The sequence below is a fragment of the Temnothorax americanus genome, unplaced genomic scaffold (genome assembly GCF_048541705.1).
Source record: "Temnothorax americanus isolate GAGA-0224 unplaced genomic scaffold, ASM4854170v1 Scaffold2, whole genome shotgun sequence".
NCBI classification, from domain to species: Eukaryota; Metazoa; Arthropoda; class Insecta; order Hymenoptera; family Formicidae; genus Temnothorax; species Temnothorax americanus.
The window spans coordinates 9,487,502-9,505,442 of NW_027509338.1; the positions used below are offsets into that span (position 1 = coordinate 9,487,502).

Sequence of the window (17,941 nt, forward strand, 5' to 3'; positions counted from 1 at the left end):
AGATCCGCGCGCGGACGATACTTCTTCATTTGGCGGCACGTAATGCAATGCGGCGGCCGGAGGGGGACGGTCCCGACGTGATGCCGTAAACGCGGAATCCGCGGTCAGAGCCCCCTTTCCCCTTGATGCCCGTCGGCCGCGAAATCGGGGATTCTTATCGCGTCGCGGACGGAAAAGTATCACGACGAGACGTTGACCGATCGTTGGTTGTGCAAGCTTACGAGCATCCTACGAATATCCGCAAGCACCCACGGGGGCACGGGCTCGTGATGAGCGGGGCGGAGGGGGGCGACGGGGGAAACTCGAACGCTGACCTCCTCCGCTGATCTCGCGCTTGCGATCGTGTGCCGCGATCTATTAGACGTCTTCCTCCTCTTTCTCTCTTTCTCTCCCCGTGTGTAACTAGTCCAACTCCGAGAATCGCGATAGTCGGCGGACTTAAATTCCCGAACGAGCTATCGTGACACCGATAACACTGGCCGGGCCCGCGCCAGAATCGTGCTCGAGTGTCGTCAACCATTCTCAATAGAGCCTCGTCCGGTTCTCTCTTTCCCTTCGATTCTTTCAGAACCCGGCGTCTTTGTTTCATAAGACCTTAAATATCTTGATCTTCTCCTCGCGGATTATTTTTCTAGGTCGACTGACAATCCCGCTGGCATTCTTTTAAGAGGTTTTTGGATGGATCGCTTTCGAGATTTAAACCATACCGTTGATTATTCCGTAGAATAAATGGACATGTGTGGATTTCCATGTTCATATTCTCTCGCATCTGAAATTATACAATGCACGGGCATTGTACGATATTTATTTAGTAAACGAATAATTTTCGCGTTGTAATTAAACGAAGAACATTGAAAATTAGCGAATATATAAATGAATAATATCATAAATAAATAGAATCTAATTATCTCTTTCTCTATTTCCTCCGTTTATTATTTATTCTATCGTGAAAGTCGCAAACGTGACGCAAAACATCGTTGTTCGTAAAATGATACACAACGGTGTACCGAACCGGTCTTCGAAACTGTGTCATTACAAATAAGAGAACAGAAAAGTTTTATTCGCGTTCTAATGAACACCAAGTTAGAAAGAGCTGATTTTTCTTCCCTCCTTGCAGCTTTTCTTTTTCGTTAGCCTCCGGCATCGCTCTATCGCCCGTCTTACTTCCGGAAAAAGATTCTTTTTGGTCTATCTGTACGTTCGTGCAGGCGTTTCTTAATCACTTTGAAGTCGCTCGAAATCTGTTCGTTCCACAAGTGTGGCGATAAAAAATTCTCATTAACGAACTGCATGTAAACCGAATCCCGTGTCTTAAGAGGTGAACGCACTTTAGTCATCTGAAATGCTTTCTTTTTTCGTTTGTCTTTTTTTTAACGTAACTGTTTCAGGAAAGTCTCCCCGCCGTTAAATGTAATGTCACGTAGAAATCCACGACTGAATAATATAACGTAACGCACTGAATTCTAAATATATTTACATTATTAATAAATCGCTAAATGGTCAATGTATATTTGTGGCTGTTTCTGTACACAGTTGTGCATAATGCAATCTGTTATGAAATGATATATTCCGCGTTGATATCGCTCGGTATCGGAATCCGATTCCGTCGTTCTCCCGTTTACAGGCACGATTATCACTAATACGAATCGTCATCTTTTGCGACATGCGCCGTCGGTCCCATTTCGATCGTATACGTATATAAACAAAATTTTGACGTAACGTCAATTTTCTTAACGAGCCGGTGATATATTTTCCAGGGGATCCCGACGCTGATCATCGCCGTAGCCGGAATCGACGATGCGGCGTCCGTGGCGGTTTACGGTATCGTGAAGAGCGTCATGTTTTCTCACGACGCGTTGTGGTACCAGATTCTTCAGGGGCCCATCGCGATTATCGGCGGTCTGGGATTCGGCATCATGTGGGGCTGGTTGGCCAAATACGTGCCGGAAAAGGGCGACGTAAGTATTACATTGAGAATTACGATTCTGCGAGCCACGTTTTCTGCGGGCGCGACGCGCGAACGAGAATTTTTATGAGAGAGAGAGAGAGAGAGAGAGAGAGAGAGAGAGAGAGAGAAATTATACTTACTCTCGAGCGTATCGGACATCGGAGAGGTGTCACACGGCGCGAAGAGACGTGGAGTCTCTGCGCCGTGCCGCAGATGCGTTTTGAACGTTCTCTTTAAATTGCAACCTTATAGCCACCGTTCGCAAGTTTATGTCAGCCGCGGTGCGGAAAAACGTGCCTTCGAGAAAAAGCGGGTTAAAGTTTGCAATATATGTAACACAGCGGCCTGTATATTTTCTGCTGCCCTCGAAATTTTCCCACTGTTCGATTCTTAAAGTACGCGTGCCAGAAATACGAAAAATATTATTTAAAAAAATAACAGTGTAATGATAAATCTTTTCAAAATTTCAAAAAACAGAAACGTTCTTTTAGTCGTTTCGTCATGCCGTAGAAATCGTCCGTGAAATTAACGTACTTTACTTTATGATCGTTACGTACATATGGGTCGTCTGATTCCGCGAGATCGCAAATTGACTGTTCCAGCGCGAGGTATAAGAATAAAGGGGTTGCGGCGGAAATAGGGTCAACCAGCGGGGAGTCGTTCACCCCACACCGCGCCGCGCGATGAATCTCTCTCGCGCCCGCACTAGATTTCGCTACATACCGCGAAAGCACTCGCGGGGATCGAGCACATGAGCGAAAATCCGAATAAATCTACTATCGCCGGATAAATCCACTTATGCGGTTATCGTCTGGCCGTGAAAATCCTGTAAACACTTTATGAATTGTGTACCGGAGATCGGTGTACCAGAGATTCCCGCATTCGCAAACCGCCGAGTATCTTTCGGCGGCAAAAACGTTTACATTTCCTCGCTCGACGGCGCTTCAAACGAGTTTAATCGTGTTGGAAATTACTAGCAATTTTCCGAAGGATCTTAAATCCTCTCTTTAATAAAAATAGAACACTTCTTCGGGACATTATTTCTCACAGACGTCTTTGCTCTTCCCCGTATTGCGTGGCATTTACTTTTCTAAAATCTCAAAGTTATTTGAAACGTCTGTTTACTCAGAGAGATACGCGTTCATATTTAATGTAAAAATCGAGAGGTTTATAATTAGCGTAGGTAACTGCCTTGCGCAAATAGAGCCGTCCTGGATAACTTGTTATAATTGATGGATGCCCAAAGTTAGAATTAGTTCTCGATTGGAAAATAACGACGTGACTATAAAAATAACGCTCTTTTAATCTTTTTGAAAGCATAATTTTTTGTAACAATAAGTACGTTTATTTTCCGACGATATACATCGTTATTTGAACGGGAATTGTCATCAGCGATCTTCCGGCGATTCCTCCATTGATCGCGAAAGATTTGAAATTCAATTCAATTTGCCCGAGAACCTCAGGAGGCTTTAGGAACGTCGATGAACTAAATGTTGGTGCGGATTCGACGAAGAAGTCGACGGGTATTTGGTTACTGCATCGCCACCTCATCGTATCTAAAGTATCGTTCATGTGAGGATTAGCGCCGTTGCACTGCGGCGGTGGTTGCAGCATTCTTAGCTCACTGTAACCTGATTTATTCGGTTTCGGATAAACTTAAACTGTTACAACGTGCACTAGGTCAAGAGGATGTATTTTCAGAGGAATGCATTTAAAGCCGCCGCTTTGTTCGCAAATGCTAGTTAAATCTTACTTACTTGTTTGCTAAAAGTTTACATCACTTTGCCAAACACTCCCTTGGCATGGGATTTTTCGAATATTACGAGATATTTAAAATTAATTTCTCTTGATTTGCGATTTTCATTATACTTATTTTAATACTTCTTGTAAGTTACAAAAAAGTTCTTGCTCTTTTTTTTATCACTGTTTGAACATTCAGAGCGCATTACAAGCTTATATACCTTATATACCAACTTGATGTTGTTGCCCAACTACATCATTTACTTTTACATGTATCAAGCGTGTATATGTCAAAGGAAGGAGGCCATATTTTGAAACTTATCTTTCGAAATGAAATCAATAAATCACTTCGTAATCGTGAGCAGCGCTTTCCATTAGATCCTAACGCTTCGTTTATGTGCTAATGTTGTAGCCCTTCATGGTGCCTCTAAGAGTGCTGATGTTACTCGGGGGTGGCCTGCTGGCGGTTTTCGGCAGCGAGGCAATCGAGCTCGGCGGTGCCGGGCCGCTTGCGGTCGTGGCTGCAGCTTTCGTCAGCTGTTACTTTTGGCAGCAAGAAGGCTGGGACGTGGATGATGTAAGTATACATTTTTAATGCGTACGTCATAAAATTTATACGAGTTTAACCCTGCTCTTTTTAATCCTCGCATCATAACTCACGAACGAATTGACGAAATTTAATGTTCCAAAGCGCAAATTAAAGCTACTACTTTTAGCTTTAATTTGCGCTTTGGAACATTAAATTTCGTCAATTCGTTCGTGAGTTATGATGCGAGGATTAGAAACCCGTTGGGACACGAAAGGACTGGTTGGAATGAATAGGATTAATCCGATGAATGAGTCGATCGAAAAGATCGAAAAGAAATTCACATGCGAATTCCACGTAGTACATACATATATTAAAAAATAGTTTCAACTTTCACAGAACACATGTTGAATTTCTGAATTATTCTCGTGAACGCTGGGCTTTGACGATTTAACGGATAAAAAGCGATGTTAAATGATTAAATAATTCGAGATAACGGATAACGTTGACGTTTGAGGATATTTTGAATTTCGCAATTCCCGTCTAAGTGCAAGGGATATTAAATATTTAATCTCTCGGCGGAAGAAAGGGGTGTAAGGGGGGGGGAGAGAAGTGTCGCGCAGTTTCGCTCTCCTGGCCCAATAACTCGAATCTCGTGAAATATTCAGGTCGACGTATTGTCGTCACTATTCGGCGGGGTGCGGATTGGGAGTCAACTGGCTCGTTCGTATTTCCGCATCGCGTCGCATTCCCCGCTGTCGGCGGTGGCAGTGGCGGCGGCGACACGTTCTTTCGCACACGTTTCGTGACATGACTGTAACCAGCATCTGTCGATATTACCGCCGTATGATATGCACGTCGTATGTTGCACGCCGGCATAATTTATCCCGGCTAGATTAATTACTACGGAACAATCGCGCGACAAGACGGTGACAGTAAAATGCCTTTTTGCCTCAAATAATGAAATAATTTTTTTTTTTCTGATAAAGCACTTCTCTTTCCCGATACGTACGGTTAAATATAAATTACATTCCATCGTCCTTTTTCAAGATTCATCCGGCTAGATTTGATTAAACATAAATACATGTACAGGTACAGGTATATATCTTCGAATAACACGATTAATTGGTTATTGAAAACCGTGTTATTCGAGACTGTAGGATGTGTACAATTTTGGGGATCACGTTCCGTGCTATTGAAAAACAGTGCAATTCAAGACTCCAGAGCCATATAAAATTGGGCATTTGATTTCAAGGGATTATTTAAAAAAAACTTTTTGAAAGCAGGATTGTCACAATTTTCACCACGCTATTCGAGACTCTGTGTAATTCAAGTACTGTGTTATTCGAGAGTTACCTGTAATAGATTATATCAACTTGATATATAAAATTATTGATAGGAAACTAAATTGTTTTTTAAGAACCCAAAATTATTTTAATATTATTTACTTAATGTATACGAAAAGCTGTGTGTGTGTAAAAAAACATTTGTCTTACCTATAATTTTCTTGTATCTGCGGGGCATACCACATGCATTATCCGGAAATTGCATGGAATTAAATTAAATAAATCAATATCGACGAGATTTCCTACGCACCACAGGCTCATGTAAACAATAGCGGTAAATACGAGCTTGCACACCACGTGAACTCTGGATATTCTGCATTTCCATGCAACGCTGGAAGATTTCCATATCCCGATATCGAGAGCGCACGGACAATGCGATGCGAGATATCATCGCCGAATACCGAATCGGCTCTCCTTTAGAGGAAAATTTGTGGAAAATGTCATTGTATTCGCGGCGTTTTAACATCTATCGTTGCGCATCTCGGCAAATTGAATTAAATTGTCGCTGTTATTGTCCTTTTATTTCATTCATTGAATATCACTCTTCCGGAATTTAAATATAAAGAAAATAAATAAAACAGTATAATTGGCTTATTTATAGAAAATTTTAACAAATGGAATTCAGATTCAATCAATGTGAATTTACAATAAAATGTGTACGTCCACAAATTTAAGCCTGTATGATCGTAGCCGTGTACAGAAGGCGTCATTAATGCCTTCCTAGCTGTGTTCTTGGGATTTCTATAGTGCACGTCACATGTACTATGCTTCAGGTGGAAGGCATTAATGACGTCTACTATACATGTGTCTTTTTTTTTTTGCAGAATCCTGTGGCCACATCTTTCGAGATCTTCTGGATGATATTTGAGCCGATCTTGTTCGGCGTTACCGGCACGCAGATCAAGATCAACGAGCTCGAAGGAAAAACCGTCTACCTCGGACTAGGCTGTTTGGTTGCCGGTATCGTCATCCGTATCGGAGCGACGGTACTGGTCGGGATTGGTTCCAAGCTCAATCTGAAGGAGAAGGTGTTCATCGCTCTATCCTGGATGGCTAAGGCGACTGTGCAGGCGGCCCTGGGGCCCGTCACCCTCGACGAGGTCGACAAGAACGATCAGCAGCAGGTCGAGTACGCCGAGAAAGTGCTGATGATGTGCGTGCTCTCGGTACTTTTGACCGCGCCAGCGGGTGCCATCATCATCTCGCTCTCAGGACCGAAGCTGCTGACGAAGACCACCGCGCCGGTCACCCCGCCGGAAGCTTGGAAGACGCGCAGACCGTCGATCCGCGACATCTCGATCATCAATGAGGACCCGGACCTCGAGGAGACCGCGAACGAGAGGAAGCCCTGACAGTCGCATTTAATTCGCATTCAGACTATTCAGAGCCAAGTTAGTAGGAGTCCACCCTCATTTCTCGGCGTCCTGAGAGTGCCTAAACGTGCCTTATTTTAGCTATCCGAAACACGACTTAACGATCATAGCCTTAATGTCTATCCGATCACTGGTGAGATATTATCAACTAGATTTAATGTTAGCTGACTTATATCTATAGCTAATGGTTGAAAAGGAAGTAATAATAGCGATATCTCAGCGATATCGTAGTTGGAACTTTTATGCTGAAATATGCGCGGAGAGGAGATTTTATTCAACCTGGACGTTAAATCGTCGATATCGTTATACTTTAAGTGGAAAAGCGATCGAACTTTTAAGCGATGATCCTAATCCATGCAACAATTCTTCGTATGAAATGAGAGGACGATCGAGACGATTGGTTGCATCTTGCATATCCGTACAATAATGCAAAATTGAAGGATTGCGTTTATTTAAGGATTTTATGTTCTTATAGGATTTGGGAATCCGTAAGTCCATAAATTGAGAATTTCATGGATGCCGTGATTTTGGAACTTATTATACTACACGCGCGCGCGTGCAACTTGTTGACGAATTTATAATTGTTATAATTATTTTTATTATAATTATAATTGTATATCTTATACATAATCATAATTATAATATAATAATATCCATTTCTTTTCTTGATCACTCTATTTTTAAGCACGGAATTTATTAGCAAGACGCTGCGAATGTCTTTTATTTCACTTACGTATGTTGTTTTAATGAATTCCTTGCCGATATTGACCTTGAGAGCGTGTTTTTAAACAAGAAGAGAGACTGTGCTACGGGGAAGGTATCTATGTGCTAGTAATAATTTTATCGATAACACGTAGCAGTTTTATTGATTCACTTGTTATTCAACATTAACTTTTACGGGTAATTTATGTTTATTCCTTGCGGAAGCAAATCGTTCGTTTGGACGACAGGTTACCATGTGACACACGAAGACATTTTTGTGATATGTATCAACGAGAGACTCGATTGTGCGCTGGTTTGCTAATATAATAGTGATTTTGGAAGCTCTGTGAGTGATGATTTATAGGTATTGGCCGTATGACGGACTTTATGATTTTAAGCGTGCGTTTATGTCGGAAAGAAGTGAATCGCATGAGTCTGGCATTAGAATCGTCGGCTACAAAGTTATGCCACGTAATATCTTACAATTAATCTTTTTTGAGAAGTTTTTTCAGTGAAAGGAGAAAAGCGAGTTCAAGTCTTGTAGTGTGACATGAGAGTTTATTCTCGACGGAAGCGCGCGTCTAAGAATACGTCCTGGATACATTCTCGACGCATCCTACATAGTGTAAACAGATATATATTGTTGATATGTTGTTGCAAGAAATCATTTTAAACTTCATTTGAATATACATTTAAAATAAAAGCAGATTTTGCTATCTGTGGAGTTTCTAATATTTATTTGATTCCTATCGATTGTTATCGAGAAAAATAATTAATTGCCATAACAGCGGGTGCGGCAGATAAAATGCATTATTGTAATATTCACGCTCGAAAAGATATTGAAACGTGTTTTAAAATTTCTGAGAAGAAAACTTTAACGTTTTAATAATTTATAATGTTATTTGATTTGTCTATCGTTAAGTTTATAAAAGCAGCTCGGTCTGAAGAATATCTCTTAATGGATTACGTAAAGTCAACAAATCTCCTGCATTCGTATCAAAGTATTTTCTTAACATAAATATACAAGCGCAAAAGTACATCAGGAACCATTCAATGTTTAAACAATAACACTTTAGTCACTTTATATACATACGTTTTTCAACTTTACCTACCGTAAAGCCATGCCTAACTTATGCGTCATACGCGTGTAGTAACATGCAAAGATATCGTTCATAATTTGTGGCGATTAAAGTTAATCTAACCTTTGGTATTTTTAGTGACATTTTCTGGCGTAATTGGTGCAAGATAAATGTAACATTTGTAGAACCTTATCATTTTCAGAACTTCTTAGCAGATATTTCTGAGAGCCAAGAATGGCAATAATTATGAATAGGTCCACTACCGAAATACGGACTAATATAAAAGGAAACTTTACTATCGCGTGTTCTACATCAAGCTCTGTTCATATCCGTATTTGCGTGCCGCTAAATCGTCCAATTAAATATAATTATTCTTCCTGTCAGTTGTCAACCCACCTGTTATCAAGAGAATAATAAAATCATGCCAGAGTACCAAATTAATCTTGTTTGGAATATAATTCATAATGATGAGCAAAGGTTATTACGTATCTCGTTATTACGTTATTATTTACTTTTTTATATAAAATATGCTATAACTATTGAATACAGTTTACTTGATAAAATATTAGACAGGACAGGAAGATTTTTATTTATTCTAGCTGACAGGAGTATAAGATAATCACAAATTGGACGTGACTCGAATAACACGCGAGAATATATGCAAAGAGAAAGACATAAGTTATTCATTCTAAATAGCCTCAATTTTTACCTTATGGCGTCGAACTAATTGCGAACGTAGTCGTTAACGTACTGCTACTCGCGCTTTTCCTGATTCTATAAGGATCGTGCAAAGTCGTGGTCGTGTTGCACGTCGGTTTCTTTGGATTCGCATTCAATCCCAATCGTCTGCGAAGCGCTTGATACACGCGACTCTTCAAGACGAAGAGAATGAAAATCAGTAGACCTTGAAGGCAATTGAAGACGTCGCTGGTGTAGAAGAACACGTGATGCCACTGCTCGTAGTCCACATATTTTATCAGGAAGAACGATACCACCTCGCAAATCCAGGACATCCCCATGACGATGAACAGTTTGACGTTCATGACAAATCTATCGGAAAGTTATAGGTAAAATCCTTTTTTTTTCGTAAAATAGAATTTAACATAATATTAATGAAGAATACAGATAAAGCAGCGATCAAGTTTGAGAGAAATCCTAGCTATATTTCTAATTCCTTGCATTTGCTATGATACAAAAAAAAACACCAAAAAATTCATTGAAAATTAGTAGAGATAAAGTTCTTATCGTTAGTATGTAACTGGACCGAGCTATATTGATCATATTTAAAAAGTATAGCCGGCTAACTAACCGACTCCTTATAACCGAAAGTCCATACATAAACTAAACGCGCTCATGAATTGCACGATTTTATTATCGCATTTCTCGTTTCAGTTTTAAATAGAAAGTAATTTTCACGTGTTTGCGTAGGTTGAATGATTTCGAGGAAGGACGCTCCAACGAAGGCGATAAAATCGACGTCGAAAATTCCAAAATGACGCGCTGGCTCGAAATTTACGCGCGCTAACCGCAAGTTTATTGCCAAAGTATCTTTTTTCGTTTAAAATTATCTCTGAAAACGAAAAAAAATCCTTGTTTTTGCTGAACTGACGCGTAAACACTCACCTTCTCCTGTCGGAACGAAATCGCTTGTTTCTGGGATCCATGGGGTCCGTAGTTACCCTTTTTATTTCCGCTTTCACCTTATTACAATGCGTAGATGTGAGAATAAAAAATATCACGTTGGATATCAACATAATCGTCACCGGTCCAATGAAGAAAGTTAATTCTCCGTACGAATTCCGTCTTTCTGTAACATTTGATTAAAATATAAAAAAAAAAAACATTTAATTGAAATATTTAAAATGTGTCACGCTATACGAAGAAAATTGTAACGTAAAAATGAAAGTGTTGTTTTTCCCCAAATTGGTATTAATTAATTTGTTTTATTAATACTTTTAAAACCAATTTTACGCGTTTTATTGTACAGATTTATTGTACAGATATAAGAAACTGAATTAAAAAATGTAATTCAGTAATAGTCTTAGGCTCCAGTGACTTTACTTTCACTTTGAATCGTATAAAGACTGTTTGTTGAGAATTTTTCTTATTTGACCGTTATCGAGGGCAATTACTGACGATATAAATGATACTTATTACGCGGGCAGTTAGTTTAATTGCATTTTTATATCGAGGAGCAATGATGCTTGAATTTGCTCTAGCACGATCAATACGGTCGAGAAAGTTTTTAATTATCGGATAATTGCGGCACGACGATAGAAAGAAAACTTTACGTTTGCCTTCTACTCAATACGGTCAACTTTGAATGCCAAATGAATTTTCCGACTGCAATTCATCTTGCACCAATTCTCAACTTCATCTGTTTCCAATGTATAAATTATAATAGCAAGGAGGCACGGAGAAATAACCAACGGCTTCGCGCCAAGTCCTTCATTATCCGAGAAGTCGATAATAATCCTTCCAAGAATTCCGTAATTAGCGTTGACAAATTTGCATTACATCATCTCCAGACAACAGTTATCGGGTTGTAAGTGACTCACGTGTAAACCAACAGCCACTATTGCCAATATTGGGCTGCAGATAGTCCGGCAGGATATCCGTGCTGTCGGCAACGATGGCGAGGATTGACACCAGGAAGGAGAGGCCCCACGCATATAAACAGTATAACAGAAATCTTTTCCTATGCTCGCGCGCCTTCGTAAACGTACTGCCGCGCAAAACTCTGCGGGAGAAGACAAACTATCGTTACCTTATTTATTAAGATCGAGAATTGACAAATTGCGACGCATATTGTTGAAAGTGACGTGATCAGCGATGTACATCGGAGAACATGTTAATCTATAAAATTCCGATATCCATTCCAAGTGTGCTTTTAATATTAATCGAAAGATGAACGAGGAAAATTAAAATTGACGATGAGACACACGCGAGTGACACTTAAACGTTAAAAAGAATCGAGACAGACAATCCGATTCATCAAGATAAATTCGCGTTTTTAATTCGAGGAAGTCAATTTGGGGGCCAGCCGTAAAATTCTGTGAATGCCGCATGAATATCACATGATTTACTTTTCGATCCGCGGGGAATGAACATCGTGAAAAAAAATACGTAAGAAGCGGACTCGTGGAAATTCCCGATTGAAAGAACGCCAAGTCAGCCGCAGCATTAAGGTATACCGGGGGTAATGGGCATCGTCGCCACGCGATGTGTGGGAATCTATTTTCTCCGTATATTTACAAATCCCGCCCAGCTAGAATAGCGCCTTGAACACACAAACGTTCGTAACCGGCGAGAAACGACAGACGAGATACGTCCAGTTCCGATCGAGCAATCGTCAGGTCGCTCTTGGATAGGGCACAATATATGTCCCGAAGTTATTTCTTTCTTTAATAAAAATCCGCGGAGATTTGTTCTCGATGTGATTTATTTTCTCAAGATACTTGTACTTCGTTGAGGCTTCCTCGATATTACAACGTTAATCTGCTAAAAAACCGCGAATTAAAAGTATTCAATAAAAAGTAATTTCTTTTTCTGGAAGTTACAGATTCCTCGATTTAAACTGCCCGTAAACTGAACTTTCCCGCGTGTTATGTATATTAGTATCGGCGCTATATAAAACGCGTTGAGTCATTTCAGTGTTTAATGTTTGGCAGTGTATATTTCTTTTACGTGCCGATGTACGTAGAACACAATGAATTCATGGAGAGGCGTATATATAGGAACGCTCACAATGATCGGAGGGTTAATGAGAACGACGCGACATGTCGGTGAAACATTCTATGAAAGATCAATTGAGACAATTGAGATAAAGTCGAGATAATCATCGGATAAATGAGAAAATGCTATTTTGCGCGATGACAAACCTCATAAGATTATCAAAAAGGATCGACGAATTCATTGAGTAATCATCAAAGAGAGACGACTATCGATTTTATGCCCGGGAAAATTATTGCGCCGCATTTACCCAATGTCCTCGACTGTCCCACTTGATCCGATCGCGTATGACTTACCCAAAGGTCCACCATATGTCGAAGCACATGACGTTAAGCCAGGAAAACGCCGATAGAAAAGAAAAAAGCGCGGTGTAAGCTGGAAAAACACGTTTTTTGGTTTCGTTTTCTTAACGTCGTTCGTATACGAAGATTTCCTGAGCACGTTCGCGTATATACGTAACAAACCTAGGGCTTTGCACGTCGTCGTACTTCGTTCCTCGGTCTCGTCACCGGGCGTGATCCAAGTGATGATGGGCAAGCAGGTGAAGGCCAGAAGGAGGCTGCTCACGTGGCACATGAGCGTTTTCCCGTGAAGATTCTGCAGACTCGGCAGGCACACGTACACCAGCAGGGTCATCAGGAGGAAGGCGCAGCTGGTGATCTGCAGGGCGGTGTTCATCCGGAACCTGTCAGCGCCGCAGCGAGAAATGCATTTCGCCTTTCGATATTTCGCAGAAGGTGTTGTACACGGTGCGCGACACTTTTGTCCGACGCTCGTAAGATTGACCTCGTTATTTTCATCAATTTCATATACATTGATAAACGCTTCCCTTTGCGCCGCGTTATACAGCCGAAATGTTTATATTGTTTACAACCCGAATATCGGGCATCGTCTATTGTGCGGTGAGCGCCGGTATGCCACGTTTGTTTGACTTCGCGAAGTTTAAACAAATCAAGCCTGCCGAGTTTCGCCAAATTTGACTGAATTTGCGGTGGGAGAGATGGGAGCCTGAATGCATATACAGAGATGCTCTAGCACAGGTACATCAACAAAAATCCAATGCAACGCGTTCGCTTTCTTAGAAACTCAAACACGAACTCGTACTTTTCTGAAAAAACTTTTGCGATATTACAAAGCGTTTCGGCAATATTCAACGCGATATCTTTGTTCGGTTACAAGTACCAAGATAACATGATTAAAAGTGAAGCTGAATATATAAGTTAGCAAAGGTACACGAATGTAATTATTATACAGTTGTCGAGTAATATATTTTACAATTGAAGAAAAATAGAAATAATGTACCTTACTGAGACCTCCTTTAGTGCTGGACTGTCGAAACATATGAATAAGTGGAAGTTGTGATCGAATTCCGATTTGTTGTAAAAGATGTCCATGCAATAGTTGTTCTGGTCGTAGAACGCATAATCTTCGACAAAAACGTGTCCTTTTGACGTCAGCAACCATTCTTCTTCTCTTGGATCCGTGGGGTACATGCCGTATTTACACGGCTTCCCAATCAAGACTCCGTAGTCTAAGCAATTAAAGAGGAAACTATTAACTCCGTTTCTCCGTGCATACTGTGCATAGGATTGCCGTCGACGACTTGTTGCAATTGTTATTTATTTATAAAAGAAAGATTAAAATTCTTTCTTAGAAAGCAATAAGGAGCGTTAAAATATCTCATTAAGAAGAACCTCTGGTCGTGTCGAAGGCGGACGATTTCGTTTGATTAACAGCATTTGCGAGGGCCACGTGAAACTCGGTCGGTTCGTCGGGTACAGCGAGTTTATTACATCCCTGGGCGTAAAAAAACTCGTTTTCGGCGCAGCACTTTCTAATACAGGCGTTCCCATCACAGAATTCCGGGTCTCTGCAGACACGCGCTACCAATGTTCGATCCGATTCAGAATCCGGCGTCATGTCGAGGCAAGCGTTATCCTCGGTAACCGAAAGTTCCTCTTTGACGAAGCTGTTCTTGAACGCTGGAACCATCACCTGTCGAGTAATTCGATTCATCTGACGTTGTTTTAATTCACCCCGTCCAGAAGGTAACTAAAGTATTGCTTTTGTAAATTATTTTATAATTAATTATTGTCAAATCTACAAAAAGAAGACAATTAATTTCCAGTGAATTATGCTTTAATAGAAATTTTATTTATAATCACAAAAATTGAAAACTAATCTTACAATTAGTTTTGCTTATTTTAATTATTCACTGTTTACCCATTTGACAAATTTAAATTAGATACTCAAAATAATAATTTACGGATGAAAGAATATTTAACCGTAAGAAATCATCTTAAAAGTTTCAATTTTGCCTTGCTCACCGTATATGTACCGTTCCGCAAGAAGACATCGTTTTCGTCAATCTCATAGTCAACGATCGGCCCTTTGCACGTGGGTGGACCTTCGGTAGCTATCGTCACGAGATCTGCGTCATCCGACCCATTTCTCAAAAACGCTACGAGACTCTCTGATTCACTTAATCGGGACACGCAAGCTTTCGTGCGGCTGTCGAATATCGTATCGCGAGGGCAACATTTTCTGACGTATGCGAGTTGCGGAAAGGATGCGTCAATCGCTTTCACCCGTCGGTCTTTGTTCGACCGACAATGAACGACTATTACGGTGCTCTCTTCATTTACTTGGTCGTGAAGTATCTCGAGGCAAGCTGGCACCTACAAACAGTTTATCAAATTGATAAACAGAGGCTATATTCTTTTTTAACGACGCTGTACAACTTGCCACTTGACATAATCAATTATATAATTGGGACAGTATACTCCGATTGTATCACGCGGCGAAAATAGCTATCATAAAAATACCATTGAGAGAAACTCTAAAGTGTGGAAGTATGTTATTTTTTCTAAATTCTAAACGATGTAATTGGATACGTGAATCGAGGAAACTTTAGATCATTTTCCTATCTATTTTTGAAGAAAACTGAACGTTTAACACGAAATCTTTTTATTATTTAAATTTCTTCTACTTTCACACAAACAAATAAAAATTTGCGTAAATGTATTTCTACTTATATTTATATATTTACAGTTATAATTTTCATTACATTATTACAGCTTTGAGAAAAAATGCGACGCACCCAAATACTCGCGCAAATTAAAGGAGTGGTTAATATTTGAGGGAGTGGTTGGTAAAGATTAAGAATTAGCAAAACAAAAGGAATTAGTACAATTTACGTAATTAATTTACATAATTAGATGAAAAGTATTATTTAATTATAAAAGACCGTATTTTCTGCTCTATCATAAATTTTTGTTATACATTCTACTTAGAAACGTAGTGTTTTTCTTTTTACTCGATCCTTTATTGAAGACTCGGGCAATTTTCTCGTTAAGTACCAAGATATCGCGGTCCTTTATCTTAACGATAAAAATGAAGGAGATCAAAGAAGAATTAAAGACAAAAATGAGAAGTATTGCTTTATTGAAAGAGAGATTGTATTTTCTGTTTTATGTGTATGTTATAATAAGTTTTTATTTTATATTCTTATTAGAAACACATTTTTCTTTCTACCTTTTTATTGAAGACACTTGACTTCTACCTCGTCAAGCATCAAAATATCGTGGTCTTTTATCTTAAAGGTAAAAATAAAAAATATTAATATAAAATTTAACAAAATGAAGCGTTACTTTACTGAAAAATTGTATTTTTTGCTTTATCGAGTTTTCTCTGTCATACATTTTTATTAGAAATCATCCTATTAGAAAGCGCTTCTCTTTCTATTTTCTCATCGAAGACGTCTTCTATCTCGTCAAGTACCAAGACATCGCGGTTATAGATAAAGAAGATTAATTCAATCATCACTCTCAATTTACCTCTAAGAAATTGTTGGAATCGAGATCGCCGAACGACGTTGTCACAAGATCTTCGGGTTCGTCGCACTGAGGAATTCCTTGGTGCTCCACGGTGGTGTTCCATTGGTGAACGTAAAGCTCTATCACGTTTCTCGGTTTTGAAACGCACTCTACGGTGGAATAGCCCGAGAAGATCTCTCCTGGCGGGCAACATTTCGCCAGGTGCGATTCCGACGACACTCCTGTCGAGCAGGATAACACTAGACCGAGCAAAACTAACTTTGTCGCGAACATTGTGACGTAAAATATAATTACTCGTTTATCCAACGCAAACGATCTCTCCTTATTATTATCCCTTCTCCGGACATCGCTCGACGTTACGTTCCAAATTGCTACTCCTCGATTCGTCACTTCCGTCACCTTGCAGCTATATATTTCAAAGCTGCGGCTCTATTTTTATTTTATACTCGCGTCTCTTTTTTTTCTGTATATTTTACTTCAGTTTCTGTAAAAATAGAATTCACGTGTCGCCGATTAACACGTGCGATCGTCAATTTCCTTTTCCGTTCTTCAGAAAGAACCTCTTCTTGGAAAGACTTTCCCTTCTGCTCCCAAATTATTTTAAATCGTATTTAAACCAGTTCCTTTTTAAGTACGTGATTATAAATCCATTTTATGAAGGTTTGAAAGTATCACGACACAATTAAATAAATACTTGCTTGCACTCGTTTCCACTTCTTCGTTCGACTTGTATCTCGACTTTTCCTTTGTCTTAAGTTGCGTTTACGCCAGCTGATTCAAGTTCGGACAGTTGGCGTCCATATGAATGCTATTAAACACACGGGAAGAACGGAAATAGTTGCTATCCATTTAATGACAGCTTGAATTATTACCCTTCTGTTTGTGAATCAGCCTGTGTAGGAATTTACACTGTTACTGTTTTAAGTAAGTTTATACAATGTCGATCAAATTATAATTGCACGTGATTATTAAAATTTTAAAACCAAGGTTTATTTTTTTCTTCAAGATTTATTTCTTCAAAATGAAGAGATCGTTTTTCAGTGTTTATAAATTTTATCACTTTTATCAGTCGAATCTTCGTGTATGTATATTTCTCTTCTTAAATCCACTTATTTCGTTAATCTGCGGAAAATCTACATATAAGAAAGAATCTAATTAACGTATCGCAGTAAAAAAAAACGAGCAGTTCTTAATCAAATCACTTATTCGCACTTAATTAAAAAGTTGCAATCTCGCTCGTCCGATTCTCTCTTTATTCACCGATCATTTTGTCTTTCACGAGTGAAGTTAAACGAAGAGTCCGCTCGTGCACTCCCTCATCCGTGCGCTCAATCAAATTATCGTGTTGTCACTGCAAATAATCAAGGACACTCCCGTTCGATCAGTTCATTTTACAGCATTGCGAGACCCTGTTCGAATAAGGTACGTCGCTATCTTAACGTGATTATCCTTCGGCATTCGCACCTCGCATCGTTTCGCGCGAGGCAGCGTGCGGCGAACGCGAACGCGCGGCTGAAACTGCCGTTCACACGCGCTGTTCGGCGCGACGCGACCGAACAGATCAGCGCGAAAAAGCGAGAAGAGAGACGCTTCAGCTGTAACGTTTAGACATAACACCGGATGCACCGAGAAACGCCCGCGTAAAGAAGATATACCACT

General features: G+C 39.8%; 2 protein-coding genes across 5 annotated transcripts in view; one reads left to right on the top strand and one right to left on the bottom strand.

Annotated features, from left to right (window-relative positions):
* Positions 1-8,351, top strand: part of Nha1 (Na[+]/H[+] hydrogen antiporter 1) — a 36,797-nt gene extending 28,446 nt beyond the window's left edge. For all 3 annotated transcript variants that reach the window (XM_077405446.1, XM_077405444.1, XM_077405443.1), the window contains 3 exons: positions 1,758-1,958; positions 4,101-4,265; positions 6,385-8,351. In XM_077405446.1, the coding sequence (XP_077261572.1) occupies positions 1,758-1,958; positions 4,101-4,265; positions 6,385-6,912 (894 nt within the window). In that variant the 3' untranslated portion in view covers positions 6,913-8,351. The remainder of the gene's footprint in view (positions 1-1,757; positions 1,959-4,100; positions 4,266-6,384) is intronic.
* On the bottom strand, positions 8,295-17,819 carry LOC143897109 (G-protein coupled receptor Mth2). 2 transcript variants are annotated; one of them, XM_077405441.1, is made up of 10 exons: positions 16,283-17,819; positions 14,774-15,124; positions 14,141-14,441; positions 13,749-13,977; positions 12,911-13,131; positions 12,743-12,821; positions 11,273-11,454; positions 10,338-10,521; positions 9,424-9,764; positions 8,295-9,110 (listed from the first exon to the last, which is right to left on the bottom strand). In XM_077405441.1, the coding sequence occupies exons 1-9, from the start codon at positions 16,553-16,555 to the stop codon at positions 9,425-9,427; spliced, it is 2,160 nt and encodes a 719-aa protein (XP_077261567.1). In that variant the 5' UTR covers positions 16,556-17,819; the 3' UTR covers positions 8,295-9,110; position 9,424. The 2 variants fall into 2 exon arrangements, with proteins under 2 accessions (XP_077261567.1, XP_077261566.1); XM_077405440.1 differs by having other exon boundaries at positions 8,295-9,764; positions 16,283-17,404; positions 17,495-17,818.
* Positions 17,820-17,941: the final 122 nt, after the last annotated feature.

Excerpts from the sequence above, each read along its gene's own strand:
- LOC143897109 (XM_077405441.1), bottom strand. The coding sequence starts at position 16,555 with ATGTTCGCGACAAAGTTAGTTTTGCTCGGTCTAGTGTTATCCTGCTCG. Across the intron at positions 14,442-14,773 it reads TGCGGAACGGTACATATACG|GTGATGGTTCCAGCGTTCAA; the intron begins GTGAGCAAGGCA and ends ATTACTCGACAG. Across the intron at positions 11,455-12,742 it reads GACATATGGTGGACCTTTGG|AGTTTTGCGCGGCAGTACGT; the intron begins GTAAGTCATACG and ends CTTCTCCCGCAG.